The 17,278-nt window shown below is 43.2% G+C and overlaps 1 protein-coding gene across 3 annotated transcripts in view; it reads left to right on the forward strand.

Annotated features, from left to right (window-relative positions):
• The window catches only part of DCLK1 (doublecortin like kinase 1), a 354,970-nt gene that overhangs the window by 197,582 nt on the left and 140,110 nt on the right, over positions 1-17,278 (forward strand). For all 3 annotated transcript variants that reach the window (XM_044286573.1, XM_044286571.1, XM_044286572.1), the window contains exon 5: positions 265-381. In XM_044286573.1, the coding sequence (XP_044142508.1) occupies positions 265-381 (117 nt within the window). The remainder of the gene's footprint in view (positions 1-264; positions 382-17,278) is intronic.

The following is a 17,278-nucleotide window of genomic DNA, read 5'->3' on the forward strand; positions in this document are numbered from 1 at the left end:
TATACAAACTCTATATACAAACAATTTATTTTGTAAGCCAAGAGTTTTTTTTTTATTATTTCTAATGCTATCCAGTAAAATGATAACAAAAGGCAGATCTGAGCCTCCATAATGTCATGTTTGGAGGATTTCTTTATCTTCTGTCCAGCCATACAAGTATATCTTTGATCTTTCCTCGTGACATGTAGCCTTTTACTTAAGATCAGTCTGTGCCCTTCAAAAGACAAACTGGATACATTTCAAGATGCATTTTTTCCCTTTCAGAATGTCGGGTTGTGAAATCTACTTCTTACACCAAGCTTCCTAACATACCACGCAGAAGTACAACTAAGAGTCCAGGACCTTCCCGGCGAAGCAAGTCCCCTGCATCGACCAGTTCAGGTAGGTGTCAACATGTTTCTGTTTTGCTCTCAAATACATAATTTGCTTATAGAATATAACTTTTTTCTTACTGACTATCTTTCGTTTTGGTTGTTGGGCTTTATTAGAAGGAGATTGTTGTGTATTATATGATGTCTAGTTATTATTTGTAGGATAGCCCCTTTCATTTTAATGTCCTACAAACCTTGATCCAACCATAATTCTTATACTCCCTAATGACTGCATCACCATTCCTCATCTGTATACTGACACTTACTGTAGGCTACTTTCACACTTGCGCTAGCAGGGTCCAGCAGGCTGTTCCGGCAGGGGAACAGCCTGCTGGATCCGTACTAACGGCAACCCATTTGTGCCGCCGTATGTCCGCTCCAGCCCCATTCACTGCTGCAGTTTTTGTCCGGCGGCCTCTCGGCATGTTTGACCTCGCTACTCCAGCCTGTCCCCATTATAGTGAATGGGGCCAGAGCGGACTTCTGGTGGCACACATGGGCTAGCGTTAGTACAGATCTGGCAGGCTGTTCCTTGCCGAGACAGCCTGCCGGACCCTGCTAGCGCAAGTGTGTAAGTAGCCTTAGCTTGTGTCTGCTGTATATGCACCGATCAGCCGTAACATTAAACCACCTGCCTAATATTATGTAGGTCCTTCTTATTCCACCAAAACATCACTGATTCATCAAGGCATGGGCTTCACAGATCTTTGAAGGTGTCCGATATGGTACTAAGGCATAAGCAGCAGATTCTTTAAATGGGTTGTCTGAATTACATATTCAAAAAATCCCCAAAGGCAGGAATTGTGACAAAATAAAAACATGTAGGTATACACACTCAGTTCATCTCCTTCTGCTTCCAGTACCACCACTTAAAGGGAACCTGTCACTGGGATTTTGTGCATAGAGCTGAGGACATGGGTTGCTAGATGGCCACTAGCACATCCTCAATACCCAGTCCCCATAGCTCTGTGTGCTTTTATTGTGTAAAAAAAAACGATTTGATGCATATGCAAATTAACCTGAGATGAGTCCTGTCTCTGACTCATCTCATGTACAGGACTCATCTCAGGTAAATTTGCATATGTACCAAATCGTTTTTTTTACATGATAAAAGCACACAGAGCTATGGGGACTGGGTATTGCGGATGTGCTAGCAGCCATCTAGCAACCCATGTCCTCAGCTCTATGCACAAAATCCCGATGAGAGGTTCCCTTTAAGTTCTTCTTGCTAGGATCTGTTTACTTGGCTGCAGCGGTGACATGACCTATACCTGACATGACTGCAGCAGCCAAGTAAAAAAGCAGCTCAGTGGTAAGAATCAGAGCGGTGGCACTGGAAGTGGAGTGGGATGAAATGGGTGAGTGGAGGCCCAGTCATCACCTTGAACTCTGTGATGTTCCTTAAACAATTAATGAACAATTTTAGCAGTGTTGATGAACAAAAATGGAAGCAAAGTGAGCCAGTGCAGTTGGATCGCGCTGCTAATGAATTCACACTGTTAAGTTCTCACAAACCAGTGTATTGGGACTACCCATTTCTGGAACGGAAAGCTCCCTTCATTAGGTCCAATATCAGGTTCATCAGGTCCAACATGACTACTGGGACACACTGGTCATTACGCCTCTGGTTATAACAGGACTAACTGTGTGACCGTGGTTTACGCCTTGTGCTACTTTGCTATTTGATGATGCACTAGTCTGCAATCCCGCAATGAATTGGTGAATGACTCAGCTGACTAGGGCTGTGATGGCGGTGGCATAGACAATAATAACTACCGTTGCCATTGACCAATTTACCTCAGTTTTCTAGTGTGAACTTTAAGTATGTGACTCAACAGAACCTTCTTTAGTCATCCTACAAACTGTGGGGGTAACAAGGACACGACTCTGATGTAATAGTTGCTAAACTGATATAAAATATGGTAGTGTGGCTAGATAAATTACTATTGCTGCTGCATCCTTGCAGGTCTTATGTTAGTGAAACAGGCCCGAAGACAGGGAATAAGTAGGTTTCCAAAAAGGTCAAAAGTTCTTGATCATTCAAAGTCCATTTACTTTGCAATCCATTTGATGGGATTGCTTCTAAATACAAAAATATGGACAAAGTGGCACCAACTTTTTAAATAATCAGAGGCATTGGTTATGGTCAATCCTGGGTCCTGGAGCCTGAGTGGTCCTAAAAGGTCCCTTTGTCCCATATGAGGGGAACATTACTCTAACTGATGTGTGACAGTTGACAGACCCATTATAGAATTTGCAGTTGGACAGTGGAGCTTTAAGATACTCTTCTATCCATCCTGTGGAAAGGTAGAGTATATTGAACAACTAATTAGCTGTAGATCAAAGACAAGTTGTAATAAACTTGCTTCAAGAAGGAAATGTATGATTAAATCTAATTCATTTTCTTACACATAATAAAAAATGGAAGATGAAATGGTGACCGTGAGAAGCCAATAAACTGACACATTCAAAAAGTGACTCCTTAAAGGGAGTCTTTTACCTCCCACATGCACTATTAAGTGCAGTACTATATGCAGAGTACTACTGCAGCTGACAGGTTCCCTTTAAATCCTAATCTTAAAAGTGTGGACTCCTTTGCACTGAAATTGTTGTATTGGTCATTTGCTTCCTAGATGCAAAATTAAACATCTTTCCCAATAGTCTTCATTTAAAATTTTCTATGCTTTTGCTGATGTAGAATCTATGTAACTCCTTCACATAGTCCTACTGCTTTTGACATAATTCCTTGCTGTATACAGTCTCTCTGCTGCCCCCCTCTTCTCTAATTGTTAGAGATAGCAGCACAGGGAAGCACAGGAGGTTTAACATATCAGATTAGAGAGTAGGCAGGGCATTACACAGGCTGCACTAAGTGTAGATTGGAAGGAGGCACAAGGTAGCCTGCAGTGGGTAAGGGTCAAATAAAATTCTGTTTATTTGTTCACAGAGAAAGAGAGCACATGTCATACTTCAAAGATGGTGTCAGGGGGAATCATATACCCTCGTTTTCAGTTTCTGTTAGTACATGGACTGTAAAAGGGAAATGCATTACTGTGATACAAGTGTGCTGATAAATGAGAGCTAGTAAAGACAGCAGCATCCTGGACAGACAGACCATAAATCCAGAATTTAAAACTGGAAGGTACACATCCACATAAGAAGAAAAGTCATAAATTAGGAGCAGGTTGTAAATTTAATATCAGGGAGAGTGAAGATGAATTGAGGAATGGAGATTAAAACCGGAAACTTAATTAAACTTTTCAACTCAAGATAACAAGAACAAAGTACAAATCAGTTTTCCCTTTTACATATCCTTCAAACATTGAAACTGGTTAATTAGGCTAATTCAATTTTTTGGTCATGATAATGTACAGATTACAATATATAATGGTACTAATCTTAAAATGCAACAAAAAAAAACTTAAAGCTAAATGTAAAATACATGAGTAAATGATTTATAAATACAAAGCTCAACATTCAATGCATAAATTATTGCTGTCCCTATATAGAAAATGAAGTTTATCTATATGAATAGTCCCACAGATTAAAAATTATACAAACTGCTGTTAGGGAAGGAAGGAAATGAAGGATAAAGAAAGGAACGATGTAAGGAAGACACTTGCATATCCAGTAATCTATTTAATCCACAAGTGGCACGGTTAATACCAGGAGATCCAATAACACATATAAATATGTAGGAGAAATTCTGTTCTTTAACTAGAAGATTATCAGGGCTCGTATTTTGCAGGTATTAATTATAGCTAGTGTTGTAATGCATCATTTTAGTTGTAACTGGGGCGCTATAGCCATATATTGAAAATCTTCAATCCCCCTTAACATCGACCTAAAAGACACCTACATGTACTCTTCATTCTGGAGCTACTCATACTGTTAAACACTTCATTATTTTCATTATTTACATTATGGATAATGGATGGTGTGTGTGGGAGTCAGTTGTGTAGCAACATCTTCATGAGCCAGGTCATAACGTAAGAAAAAACAGAACTGATTAGCTATGACAAACTTTGGGGACGGTGCAGTTGGTTCGAACTGAATGTCTCGACAAACATGGAGCTTTGTGCTGCCTACACAGCCGACGTCAGCTTCAATAAACCGGATGTTCTTACAAAAGTAATAATGCTCTTACTATGCTATTATATGATGATGTATAAGACGTCTTGAGCCCTAGAATTAGTCCTTTAAGCTGTTCTTGGCTTACAGTGGTTGTTGCCAACTCTAGGTTGTGTCTACTGTTGAGCAAATCGAAGGCAAATTAATTGACTTTAATGTTAGTTTTAGGAAAAATGTAATTCGTCAGTGAAGCCAAATTTCCTCATGCGTCATGGTAACTAATCAATTTTCCCTGAAATGGTAAAAACAAAATACATACTCTTCTTATCCATTTGATCACTTAGAGGCTGTCGCGGCCATCTTGATTGAAGATACCGCACAAAATATCGCGATTTTGTGCGGCGTCTTCAATCAAGATGCCCACAACGGCCTCCACGAGATCAAATGGATAAGGGGAGTATTAAGCTCTGAAAGGCCTAAATGGTAGATGCCGCGATCAGTGATGAATGCGGCATCTGAGTGGTTCAATGACAGGGGGTGGCTCGATTGCTGTTCCCTATCATTGCTCCCGTAAATCAGGCAAATTGAATTTCCATAACTTTGCTCATCTCTAGTTGTGCCCTACATATTTAAAGAGATATATTGCCACAGCAGGTGGCGCTATACAGATACGTTTTTAGTTACCAAGAAGAATCACCTAAAATAGAGCCTAGATGTTTTGTGTATCCTGGGGATACATGGTATGCTTCTATTATAATAATAATAATCTTTATTTATGTAGCACCAATATATTCTGCAGCGCTTTACAGTTCAGGGGTTCATGTACAAGCAGTCATAAATAACATAGCAACAGACAAGTCAATAATTAGAACAAGAGGAATGAGGACCCTGCTTGCAAGAGATTACAATGTATGAGGGGAAAGATGTGACATAAAAGGTAAAAGTGCTTGTTTTGTGCAATGGTCCAGCCATCTTGGAAAAAATGGGGGAGTAGAAATAAAGCAGCATGAGCCAGTCACCAGATGATATCTGTAGTGCTTCTGGGTGCATGGGAGAGTTTGGTTGAGGCTCAGGTTCAGGAACTGAAAATAAATGGGCTATATATGGAGAGGAGTTAGATCAGGGGATGTGATTTTATGGAGCACCTAAAACTGTATATATTGCGGTTTAACCTAATTTCTTGGGGTAGGGCATTCCAGAGAACCTTTGCAGCTCGGGAGAAGTTTTGGAGCCTGGAGTGAGAGGTTCAGATTATGGTGGATGTCAGTCGTAAGTCATTTGCAGAACGTAGAACTACTGGTAGGGTGGTGGAGCGACATGAGGGAAGAGATGTAGAGGGGGTGTAGCACTGTGGAGAGCTTTGTGGGTGAGAACAAGCAGTTCAAATTGGATTCTATACTGTATGGGCAACCAGTGCAATGACTGGCACAGAGTGGAGGCTTCGGAGTAGCGGTTAGATAGGTGACCCTAGCTGCTGCATTAAGAAAATATTGGAGAGGGGAAAGTCTGGTGAGGGGGACGTCAATTCATAGTAAGTTACAGTAATCGAGGCAGGAATCCATCAGGGCAACAATGAGAGATTTTGTTTTCATAGTGAGAAAGGGGCAGATTCTAGAGATGTATTTGAGGTGCAGCCGGCATAAAGGGGTGAGAGATTGAATATAGGGGGTGAAGGAAAGATCAGTGTCAAACATAACACTGAGACAGCCTAGGACTGAAGCTTGAGGAACCCCAACAGCAAGAAGAAGAGGAGAAGTGGAGCCAGCAAATGATACACTGAAAGAGCAGTCAGAGAGATAGGAAGAAAACCAGGAGAGGGCAGTGTCCTTTAGGCCGATATATTGGAGCATGGTGAGTAGGAAATGGTGGTCTACAGTGTCAAAAGTTGCAGAGAGGTCAAGAAGAATGAGCAGAGAGTAGTCACGGTTGCATTTTGCTGCCAGGAGATCATTTGTCACGTTGATGAGGGCAGTTTCTGTAGAATATAGGGTGCGGAAACCAGAATGTAATAGATCAAGGAGAGAGTGAGCAGAAAGATAGCGGATGAGGCGAGAGTAGACCAGACGCTCCAGTAGTTTAGAGATGAAGGGAAGATTGGAGACTGGTCTATAGTTAGTTGTGCAGAACGGGTCAAGAGAAAGTTTTTTTTTTAAATGGAGTAATGTGATAGGCACCTGCACTTTGGGACTGAGGAGGGAGTGAAAAGTGTCAGAGTTTTTTTGGGTTGTTTTTTTTTTTGACATTGAGGAGATTTGGGTGGTGAGGAAGGTCTGTTTGGCGAGGTAAAGGGCAGAGTAATAGGTTCTTAGCATGAATTTGTAATGTAGGAAATTTTCTGGTGTGTAAGTTTTTCTCCATAGGCATTCGGCACTCCATTTTGATATAATTTATTCCAGGAGAGGATACATTGACTATGCATTTTAAGAAGTAATAAAACTGGGCTAGCAAAAATGACTAGGATTTTACAGCTTGCACCTTGCAACACCAGGATCTTACTTGTGGACATATGCTCCTCTTCACACTGAATCAGCTCGTGATGAGCTGCTTTTACAGAATAAAGACAACCTATGTCCGTATGTGCTATTAGGGCATATGGTGTCATAAAGTCCCTTGCTTCAGATCTCCCTCTGAGAGCCTGAACTTAGAGATGCAATGCTATTCTTTTCATTAAATTGACTGACATCACAACAGAACCCCTTATAAGTCAATGAGATCCAATGGGTTCCATTGGTATGTGTCGTATGAAAGATCTGCATGTGTTCTAAACGGAAGCCACGTTGCACACGTGAACATAGTATATTTGTATTTTGGACAACCTTCTATACTTCATTGGCCTAATAGTTTTATAGGTTAAAGGGGTTCTTTAGGCTAGAGATATCCTCAGGATATGTCATCAACGTCAGGGAGTCTGACTCCTGGCACACCTGCCAATCAGCTGTTTGAAGGCACCATGGTGCTTGTGCGTTCTCTTCACTTTTTACTTGCACAATGTCTTCTTTGCGGCGCAGATTTAGTGTCTTGACAGCTTACTCTCCCATTCACTTGGACAGCTGTAATTACACTAAACTGCCGCTACAATGGAGATGGTGTACATGAGCTCCATGGCCCCTTCAAACATCTGATTGGCATGGGTGCCAGGAGTTGGATAGGTCATTAATATCTGTAGACCCGTTTAAGTAGAACCAAGATGCCTTTGTTCCCAGAACTCCTAATTCACAAAGGTGGCAGGAACAGTTGCCTATGCAGTGGTGGTCAACCCATCATATTGTCTAGGTAATTCAGTTTGTTGCTATGTAGCAACTTATAAAATAAAAATCTAATGTATAGGATAACATACAGAATCCTTCTACTCCCCAATGATTATAGAGTAGGGGAGAAGATGGTGGCTGCTCCTCTTTAAAGTGGTTTTCCACTCGTTTTATGTTGTCGGGTATGTGATGGCCTGTTCTTCAGGATAGGTCATCAATATCTGATCGGTGGGGGTCCAGTACCCTGAACTCACTCTTATCAATTGTTCAAAAAGTAGCCCTGGTGCCAAAAGGCTCTGTATTACTGTATTTTTGGGCTATAAGATGCACCTGACCATGAGACACACCTAGGATATAGAGGAGGAAAATACGAAAATAAATATTTTTCAACAGACCTTAGCTCAGAGCTCCAAGCTCCATAAGACCTCTGATCAGGCCCTCATTCCTTCTTAGACCTCAGATCAGACCCCATTCCTCTGCAGACCTCAGATCAGACTCCCTATCATACCTCAGATTAGACCACCATCAGATTTCTGTATCAGACCCCCATTCCTCCTCAGATCAGACCCCCAGGCTCCATCAGACCCCCATCAGACCTCTGTATCATAGCCCCATTCCTCGTCAGACCAGACCCCCAAGCTCCATCAGACAGATCAGACCACCAAGCTCCATCAGACCTCAGACCAGACCCACATTAGACATTTGTATCAGACCCCCATTCCTCCTCAGATCTCAGCTCAGACCTCTATTCATCCTCAGATCAGACCCCTAAAGTTGAACTAAATAACCAAACTTAGAATCAAAGGTAGTCAGACGCACAGGTTTGTGTGACCACCAACCGGGGTGCCCGCAGTCGAGTAGTATCACCCCACTACTCAAATAGATATAATAACAATACGTAAAAGACTGGGCACACCTCAAGATATTTAGCCACTAGCATTTATTAATTAAGACAATTCAAACTAATATCATGGGGTGACAAGCAATAATTTAAAATGAATAAGAAAATAAAATATTGTGACAATGCAATCGTTCTAAATACACTAAATCTTCTAGTAGTCCTAAACAGCAGCAGATATGGTTTGGAATTGTTGGATATGGGTGCGCTGCAGCACAAATGACCTGGGTAGCTTCGTCCCAAGTAGCAGAACTAACAACCGCTTGTAAAGGAAACAATGTCCCTTGAGAATAGCAGCATAGGCAACGAAACAGAAAGTGGCAAAGTGGCTGAAAGTTCGTATCTCTGGTTAGCAAGATAGTTGTGAGTTCATATAACTAATAAACATCTTTGTACCACCTTTATGGCACACACAGAGGTACTGTTGAATGCAGAAATGAACTTGCATACGGCGGCGTCCCGCTGCATGTATGTTTAAGCGGCGTCCCGCTGATAGTTACTATATAGTCAACTTAGTCACACCGACCTTCAAGTCGGAACGGTCTTACCCGCTTGGTGCGACCCCGGCCGTCCTGCGGCGTTTAATGGAATTTTCCTTTTACTCTAGCAGGATTTTGTTTGCCACGCCGTGGATCTGTGCACGTGGGTCCGCCGGTTTGGCTTCGGACCCGATGTGATGTTACCTTCCACGCGGATCTTTAACAAATATTCGGCACCGGTCTTGATCCTTAACGTAGTGCACTACCTTTTGGAGAGATGGGGGGTCTGACCAGATGCGTTTCGGGGTTAGAGTGTCCCCTTCTTCAGTGGAGAAGGGGACACTCTAACCCCGAAACACGTCTGGTCAGACCCCCCATCTCTCCAAAAGGTAGTACACTAAGGATCAAGACCGGTACTGAATATTTGTTAAAGATCCGCGTGGAAGGTAACATCACATCGGGTCCGAAGCCATTCTCAAGGGACATTGTTTCCTTTACAAGCGGTTGTTAGTTCTGCTACTTGGGACGAAGCTACCCAGGTCATTTGCGCTGCAGCGCACCCATATCCAACAATTCCAAACCATATCTGCTGCTGTTTAGGACTACTAGAAGATTTAGTGTATTTAGAACGATTGCATTGTCACAATATTTTATTATTCATTTTAAATTATTGCTTGTCACCCCATGATATTAGTTTGAACTGTCTTAATTAATAAATGCTAGTGGCTAAATATCTTGAGGTGTGCCCAGTCTTTTACATATTGTTAAATAACCAAACTTACCTCTCCTTCTTCGGACCACGCAATTTTACTGTACTCGCCACTCCCTGCTCTTCTTACTAGGCCTGCGCTGCACTGTGACCTGATGTCTCACAGCATTAGGTCATAGTCCATCCCTAATATGACCAGGGAGCGGTGAGTACAGCCAGCCCATCACTTCTCTCGCTGCTGCCCGAGCCTCCTGCATACTGATGACCCCTTCCATAATGGTCAAGCTGTGCAAGACCGGTGTCTACTTCTGGCCTGTCTTGAGAAGTATGTGCTCCACATTTTTCAGATTTCTGCTTCGCCATTTGCATTGCCTTTCCCATGAAAACAAATACCCGTTGTCAATAATGCTGACCACAGCTTGACAAAACTCATTTGTCTTCAGAATATTCTAGAAACATCACAGGCCCTGAGGATTAAAATAGGAAGGAATTGAAGAGAGTTAAATTGAGAAATGGGTTTTAATGCTCGGTTGTGCACCAGTCATGTGCTAAATGAAAGATTTCATTTCAGATGAGTGCAAATAATTTCTAAAACATAAAAACAATCAGTTCAGTGGATTTTATACTTAAGATGAGTCTTATCTTTATTCGATAGTTCCTGCTGAGTGATCATTGCAATTTAGTAGTTTTATTTTTTTTACATTTGTGAAGAAACACATTGTAATAAGATTTATTTTAATACTGTGTGTCACGGCTGGAATAGTGTATATGTCGGCTCCTGGCCACTCTATTGAGCTGCTGTACACATCATACACTATAATGGCGTCATACAGGGTCTAAATAATAACAACATACAATGCCTAATTCAGCTGCCAACTAATCTATAGCAGCAGCAACTCTCTAGCCAACTGGAATTGTTTTCTTTACTGGCTCAACCCTGCTTTCGGACTCTCCCACTGGCCACCACATTGTTGAGTCTGAGTGGCTGTTTCACATGGAGAGCCGAGCATGAAAAACCGAGCGGGAAGACACCTACTCATCATGCCCGACACTTTTAAAAACAATGTTTTCTGACACGCTGCAGCATTGGTAAAACATGGTTCATGAGGAAGTGTGTCCCAGTTTCATGTCATCTGTAGATAGGGCATCATGAATCTGCTAACAGGTTCTCTTTAATCTGTGTAAGATGAAATGGGATGTTGGAGGCTCCTAGATGGAAGAGGTCCTGTGGAATTTGCCCCGTGTTGTCCATCCTATAATTTGGTTGCTGAATAAAGTATATAATGTCAGTCTATAACGGGACCATTCTCAAACACAAAAACACTCTAACCATATTAAGAAATCGTAAATATGATTTTATATATGTCATATATAATCCTTTATCTGTATGTCAGAAATACTGCAGAGTAAAGGACAAGAACAGTGAGGCCCTGAACTGAAACCACCCTGCTGTCCCTTCCTACTTGCAGTACCAACCCTAAACAGCTTAACTGCAACTGGACAACGGTTCATACACTAAATAAGTGCAGAGACTAGAGATGAGCGAAGCTTTTAAAATTCGATTTGTCCGATTCGCCAAACCTCGACAAGAAATTTGATTTGTTCCAAATTAATTTGTCAGGAATCGCAGTAAATCAGGTATACCCAGGCCACTCTGCCTAATCATGTTCATCCCACTTCAGCCCAATCTCAGTGTGAAGGCTTGGAAGTTGAACTGCAGTGCCATCCACAGATCCCCCTCCCCTAAACAGTGCCATCCACAGATCCCCCTCCCCTAAACAGTGCCATCCACAGATCCCCCTCCCCTAAACAGTGCCATCCACAGATCCCCCTCCCCTAAACAGTGCCATCCACAGATCCCCCTCCCCTAAACAGTGCCATCCACAGATCCCCCTCCCCTAAATAGTGCCATCCACAGACCCCCCTCCCCTAAACAGTGCCATCCACAGATCCCCCACCCCTAAACAGTGCCATCCACAGATCCCCCTCCCCTAAACAGTGCCATCCACAGATCTCCCCCCTAAACAGTGACAGACACAGATCCCCCCCTAAACAGTGACACCCACAGATACCCCTCCCCTAAACAGTAACATCCACAGATCCCCCTCCCCGACGCTGACAGGAGTAGATTTATAAACTAATCAGTAACTTTAACTTTAATCATTGCTGATCTCTTTACTGGATACCTTACTCTGTCTTAGCTCCGGTAACAGCAGGCAGTGCGGGCGGCGCTCACTCACTGATGTCACGCGCCTGCACCGCCTAGTGGGAGGAGCAGGCGCGTGACTTCAGTGAGTGAGCGCCGCCCGCCCACACTGCCTGCTGTTACCGGAGCTAAGACAGAGTAAGGTATCCAAGTAAGGAGATCAGCAATGATTAAAGTTAAAGTTACTGATTAGTTTATAAATCTACTCCTGTGAGCGGCGTGGCCCTGTATATTCTAACCCCCAGGCAAGCGTCCCTGTCACCATGGGAACGCCTGGGGGTTACAATATACCATCGGATTTGAGTTTTCACAATCTCACTGAGATCGTGAAAACTCATATCCGATGGTTTATTCTAACCCCCAGGCAAGCGTCCCCGTCACCATGGAAACGCCTGGGGGTTAGAATATACCATCGAATCTTCTGAGTATACCGGCATATAAGACGGATGGGACAAGGGGCAAACAAGGCATTTTGCTGCCCCATTGGCAAGTGCCGCCTTGTTTGCCTTGTGATAGATACGCCACTGGCTATGATATTGGCATGATTGGCTCAAGATACCGCTGTTTCCCTCCTCTCCACAGCTCTGCCACCTAAGATTGTCTGCTGTGTATAAACACAAATCTATCACAGGCTCACTGTAATAAAAAGGTGACATGACTGTAAGTCACTGGCCAAAATGTGGTTACACTCAGGAGAAAAGGCAATCAACCTTTGTTTGTGCATTCAAAGAATGGGCAAATGGACATCTGTTTGTCTGTAGTGAACTTCATCCCATCTACTAAAATGGGAGAGTTACAGGAAACTGTCACGAACCAGTGGGTGTAAAACCACTGTGCCACGTGTCCTACCTCCTCTAAGGGCGTTGTCTAAGTGAATCCCTCTATCTTCACAGTACCCCTGATGGTGGGGATAGACTTTCCCGAGAGGAACACCAGGTCACTACCTCTTGAGGAGGATAGGCACACGAGACAGCTGGTCCAGGCGGACCAGGAGCTACCTGAGAAAGGTAGCAGAGGTATAGGCATTGTCACCAGGCTGTGTCGTAACCAGCAGCAACAGTGCAGGACCGAAGGATGAGGCAGATGCGAAGTCAGACAGGCAATAGGTCAGGGCAAGGCGGCACAGGTACAGGTCAGGCAATCCGGGTCGGCAACAGGAGAGTCGAGGCAGGCAGGGATCAAACAGGTAGCAGAGTCCAGGAATACAAGTACGAGACAGGAACACAAGCGGATCTCAGGAATCTTAGCAGGACAGAAGGACCTTGACACTGAGGCATCTGGGAAAGGGGCTGAACCACTTATATACATGCAGGAGTGCTAGGATTGGTCAGCAAGGTCACATGACCTAACCCACAAAGCACAGGATGTGAGGCGCGCCGGCCCTTAAAGGGGTTGTCCGGGATTGGGGACATTGGTATAATAGTAATCTATTGACATACATATTACAAACATTTTGAACATGTTTCCCAAGCCCGGTTTTCATCCAGTAAATGCTTGGCCGGAAGTGAGTATTTTCTTGTCTTCAGTGACGTACCGGGTCCCTGGCAGGCGAGCAAAGCCTCCTCTTCCGCTGGTCAGGGAGCCGGTGACGTCACTGGCAGCCTAGGTAATTATGCAGAGTGGATGGAGGGGTGGTAACTAGCCTAGCCGACCTCGCACTAAGCCCTGCCCCTCCAGTCCGGTGACGTCACCGGGCATGGAGCTTTATAATGAATGGAGGTAGGAGGATGAATATGTATGAGGGGGCGAATTGATGGCGGAGTGGACGATGTGCAGGAGGCATAAATATGTATGAGGGGGGCGTGATGTGCAGGGACGTGATGTTAGACAGTAGAAACCAGGAGATGCCACCCTGCACTGGGACCCACAACTGTAGGAGCCATGCTCCAGTGTAAAAGCTACCTAAAACCATATTGGGAACATAGACTTGGCTACTAAAGGTGAGTAAGATGTTTTGAAAAAAATAAGTTTGATCCCAGACAACCCCTTTAAGGAAGCGCTGCAAGCATGCTGTGGCCAGGGCTGAGAGGAAACTGTGGAGCGCATCCCATAACAACAGTACCTACAGAGACAGAGCCCAGGACTGCAGCGGTGAATGGGAAGAACTGGCAGCAGATCGCCGCTGAACACAGCGCCCGGGACTGTGGACGGAAGCAGGGGAACAGCGGCGCACAGCAGCCGCTGTTACAGAAATCATCTATTTAATATTCCAAATCCTTCTTCCATATTCCTAATGTCCGATAATAACCAACACATTTGACTAACAAATTACTGGGAGGTTCTAAAATCTGAACCAAAGGGCAGCTAAGACTGAGTGTGTCCCATTTTCTTCCTACCCTCGGGGAAACAGAAGACTTGTAAGTGTTATAACTTACATTTTTATAACTGATTTGCTTGTTTGGTATCTCATTTTATTTTGTCTCTATTTTTTTTGTAAGCACTGTACCTTCTCCTTTTAAAGTGTATGGGGTCATTCATTATACTGAAATACGCCTATATTAGGCGTATTTCAGGTGCAGATGGCAGCGCAACGGTTAGTTTCACCGCTTTCTGCGACTTCTCCCCGCTAACGTCAGGTCTAAAATTGTGGGCGTGGGGCGGGCGGGGAAGTGGACCGGCCGAAATTTTCCATTTTCTACGCCAGTTTTAGGCATAGAAAAAGGTCTAAATGTAAGACCGCTAGGAAGCTGTCTTAAATTTAGAACTGGCGCTGGATGCGCCTAGGTTGTGGCGAGGCCGGCTCCTCTTCATAACTTCGGCGGATCCAACCACCAACTTAGGGTTTTATTAAGACCAGTGTCTAAAACGCCGGTTTTAATAAACGTGCCCCTATGTGTTAGTCCTTGTATGTGCTAAAAGAATCCATAACCTTTCAAAGAATTTTCACCTGTTTGATGCCTGCGAGACGTGTGCTACTGTGTGTACTTGCAGAGTGACATCTCGTCTGGTGTTGGCAGCATGTATTTGGGGTGCACGGATTGTATTTGGGGTGTGATTTCTATTCAGTTTTCAGCTTAAAAAAGAGAGTGCAGGATTGATTGAGTGGCAATAGATTACCCTTTTCAGTCGGACTCGTCACATGCTAGGACAGTGTGTACATGACATTCAGAAGGAACTTATTGTACAGCGAGCTGGTTCGTATTAGAAAGAGGGCATAATGATTACGAAGTACAGACTGCTGACCCGCTAGTGAGAAAAAAGCTGAACATCAGGTAATTGCTGCGCATTTACTGAAGTGAATGAGCCTTAGCAAGGGGGAACCTGGAGGGTCTACCCAGTAATGATCCTGAAAAAGTAATTTTCTCTCCATTTACTTGTCAATTCTTTTTATGCCGTTTTGGCTGAGTTTTGCAAGGTACATCTCATTTTACATTCTCAATATAGGGACCCTGCCAAACAGCCCCACATATCTCAGCTTCCTGTGCTAAGAGATTATTTAGAGTTAAAATGTTAATGCAGGGAAGACATATTCAGTGCTGCCCATAATTATTCATACCCCTGACAAATTTTGACTTAAAGTTACTTTTATTCAACCAGCAAGTAATTTTTTGATGGGAAATGACATAGGTGTCTCCCAAAAGATAATAAGATGATGTACAAGAGGCATTATTGTGGGGAAAAAAAAACATTTCTTAGCTTTTATTTACATTTGAGCAAAAAATACAAGATGTTCTGCACTGTGGAAAATCTGAGGACGTGGTCGGAAGTCAAAAGTGACACCTGTGCTGGCCAGGAGGATAGTTAGAGAGGTGAAAAAGAATCCAAGGATCACCACCAAGGCCATCCTGGTGAATCTGGGCTCTGCTGGTGGCAATGTCTCAAGGCAGACAATCCAACGGACACTGCACAATGCAGACTAAGGAGGACGCCATCTGGACAAAGAAGAAGACTTCTGGTCTTCTGTGTTATGGTCAGATGAAACAAAAATGTAATTGTTTGGTCACAATGATGTTTCCTTCTTTTGGCGTAGAAAAGGAGAAGCCTTCAACCCAAAGAACACCATCCCCACTGTCAAACATGGTGGTGGGAACCTAATGCTTTGGGGGTGTTTTTCAGCCAATAGACCAGGGAACCTAATCACAGTGAACGGCACCATGAAAAAAGAGCAATACATGAGGATTCTCAACGACAAAATCAGGCAGTCTGCAGAGAAACTTGGCCTTGGGCACCAGTGGACATTTCAGCATGACAATGACCCAAAACACACAGCAAAAGTGGTGAAGAAATGGTTAGCAGACAACAACATTAACATTTTGGAGTGGCCCAGCCAGAGTCCAGACTTAAATCCAATTGAGAATCTGTGGAGGGAGCTAAAGATCAGGGTGATGGCAAGAAGACCCTCCAACCTGAAAGATTTGGAGGTCATTGCTAAAGATGAATGGGCAAAAATACCTGTGGAGACATGCAAAAAGCTGGTCTGCAATTATAGGAAGCGTTTGATTGCTGTAATAGCCAATAAAGACTTTTCTATTGATTATTAAGAAGGGTATGAATAATTTTGGACTGAACACTTTTGGCTCAAATGTAAATAAAAGCTGAGAATTCTCCCCCCCCCCCCACAATAACGTCTCTTGTACATCGTCTTATTATCTTTTGGGAGACACCTATGTCATCTCCCGTCAAAAAATTACTTGCTGGTTGAATAAAAGTAACTAAGTCAAAATTTGCCAGGGGTATGAATAATTATGGGCAGCACTGTATGTTATAAATGCCTAATAGGCTTGGGTCTATAATTAGGTAAGGCTCCCATAGACTGTAATGGAGCTCTATACATACAGCTCTCCTCTTTGTTTTCTCCTCTTAGCTGCCCACTTGTAATGCAAATCTGGGATTAGGGGCTCACATTTCTCCTTAAGAAACATAAGACATCAGTTATGTGACTGTTCCTATGCTCATTCCCAAAGTGTCTTGATATAAAAAAAAAAATGTGAACATATACAGGGTTATTGATCAAATCTGATGTAACGGAAAACACATAGCAACCAATCAGATTCCACCTTTCATTTTCCAAAGGAACTTGAAAAATGAAAGGTGGAATCTGATTGGTTGCTAGGGGCAACTAAGACATTTTTCCTTTACACCAATTTTGATAACTCTCCTGGCATATCATCCTCATCAGGACTGTATCCCTAGGGATGAATCCACAGTTATGGTCCCTTAACAGGGCTACGATCTAGCAGATCTTTCTCGACAATCTCGCGAGACTTCACGCAATAACTTTATAAATTAATTTGGACTGTAAAAAAACATTTCCTGAACTCGGGTTCGGTTCCAAGTGGTACAAAGCAATAACTTT

The sequence above is a fragment of the Bufo gargarizans genome, chromosome 3 (genome assembly GCF_014858855.1).
Source record: "Bufo gargarizans isolate SCDJY-AF-19 chromosome 3, ASM1485885v1, whole genome shotgun sequence".
Lineage (NCBI taxonomy): Eukaryota > Metazoa > Chordata > Amphibia > Anura > Bufonidae > Bufo > Bufo gargarizans.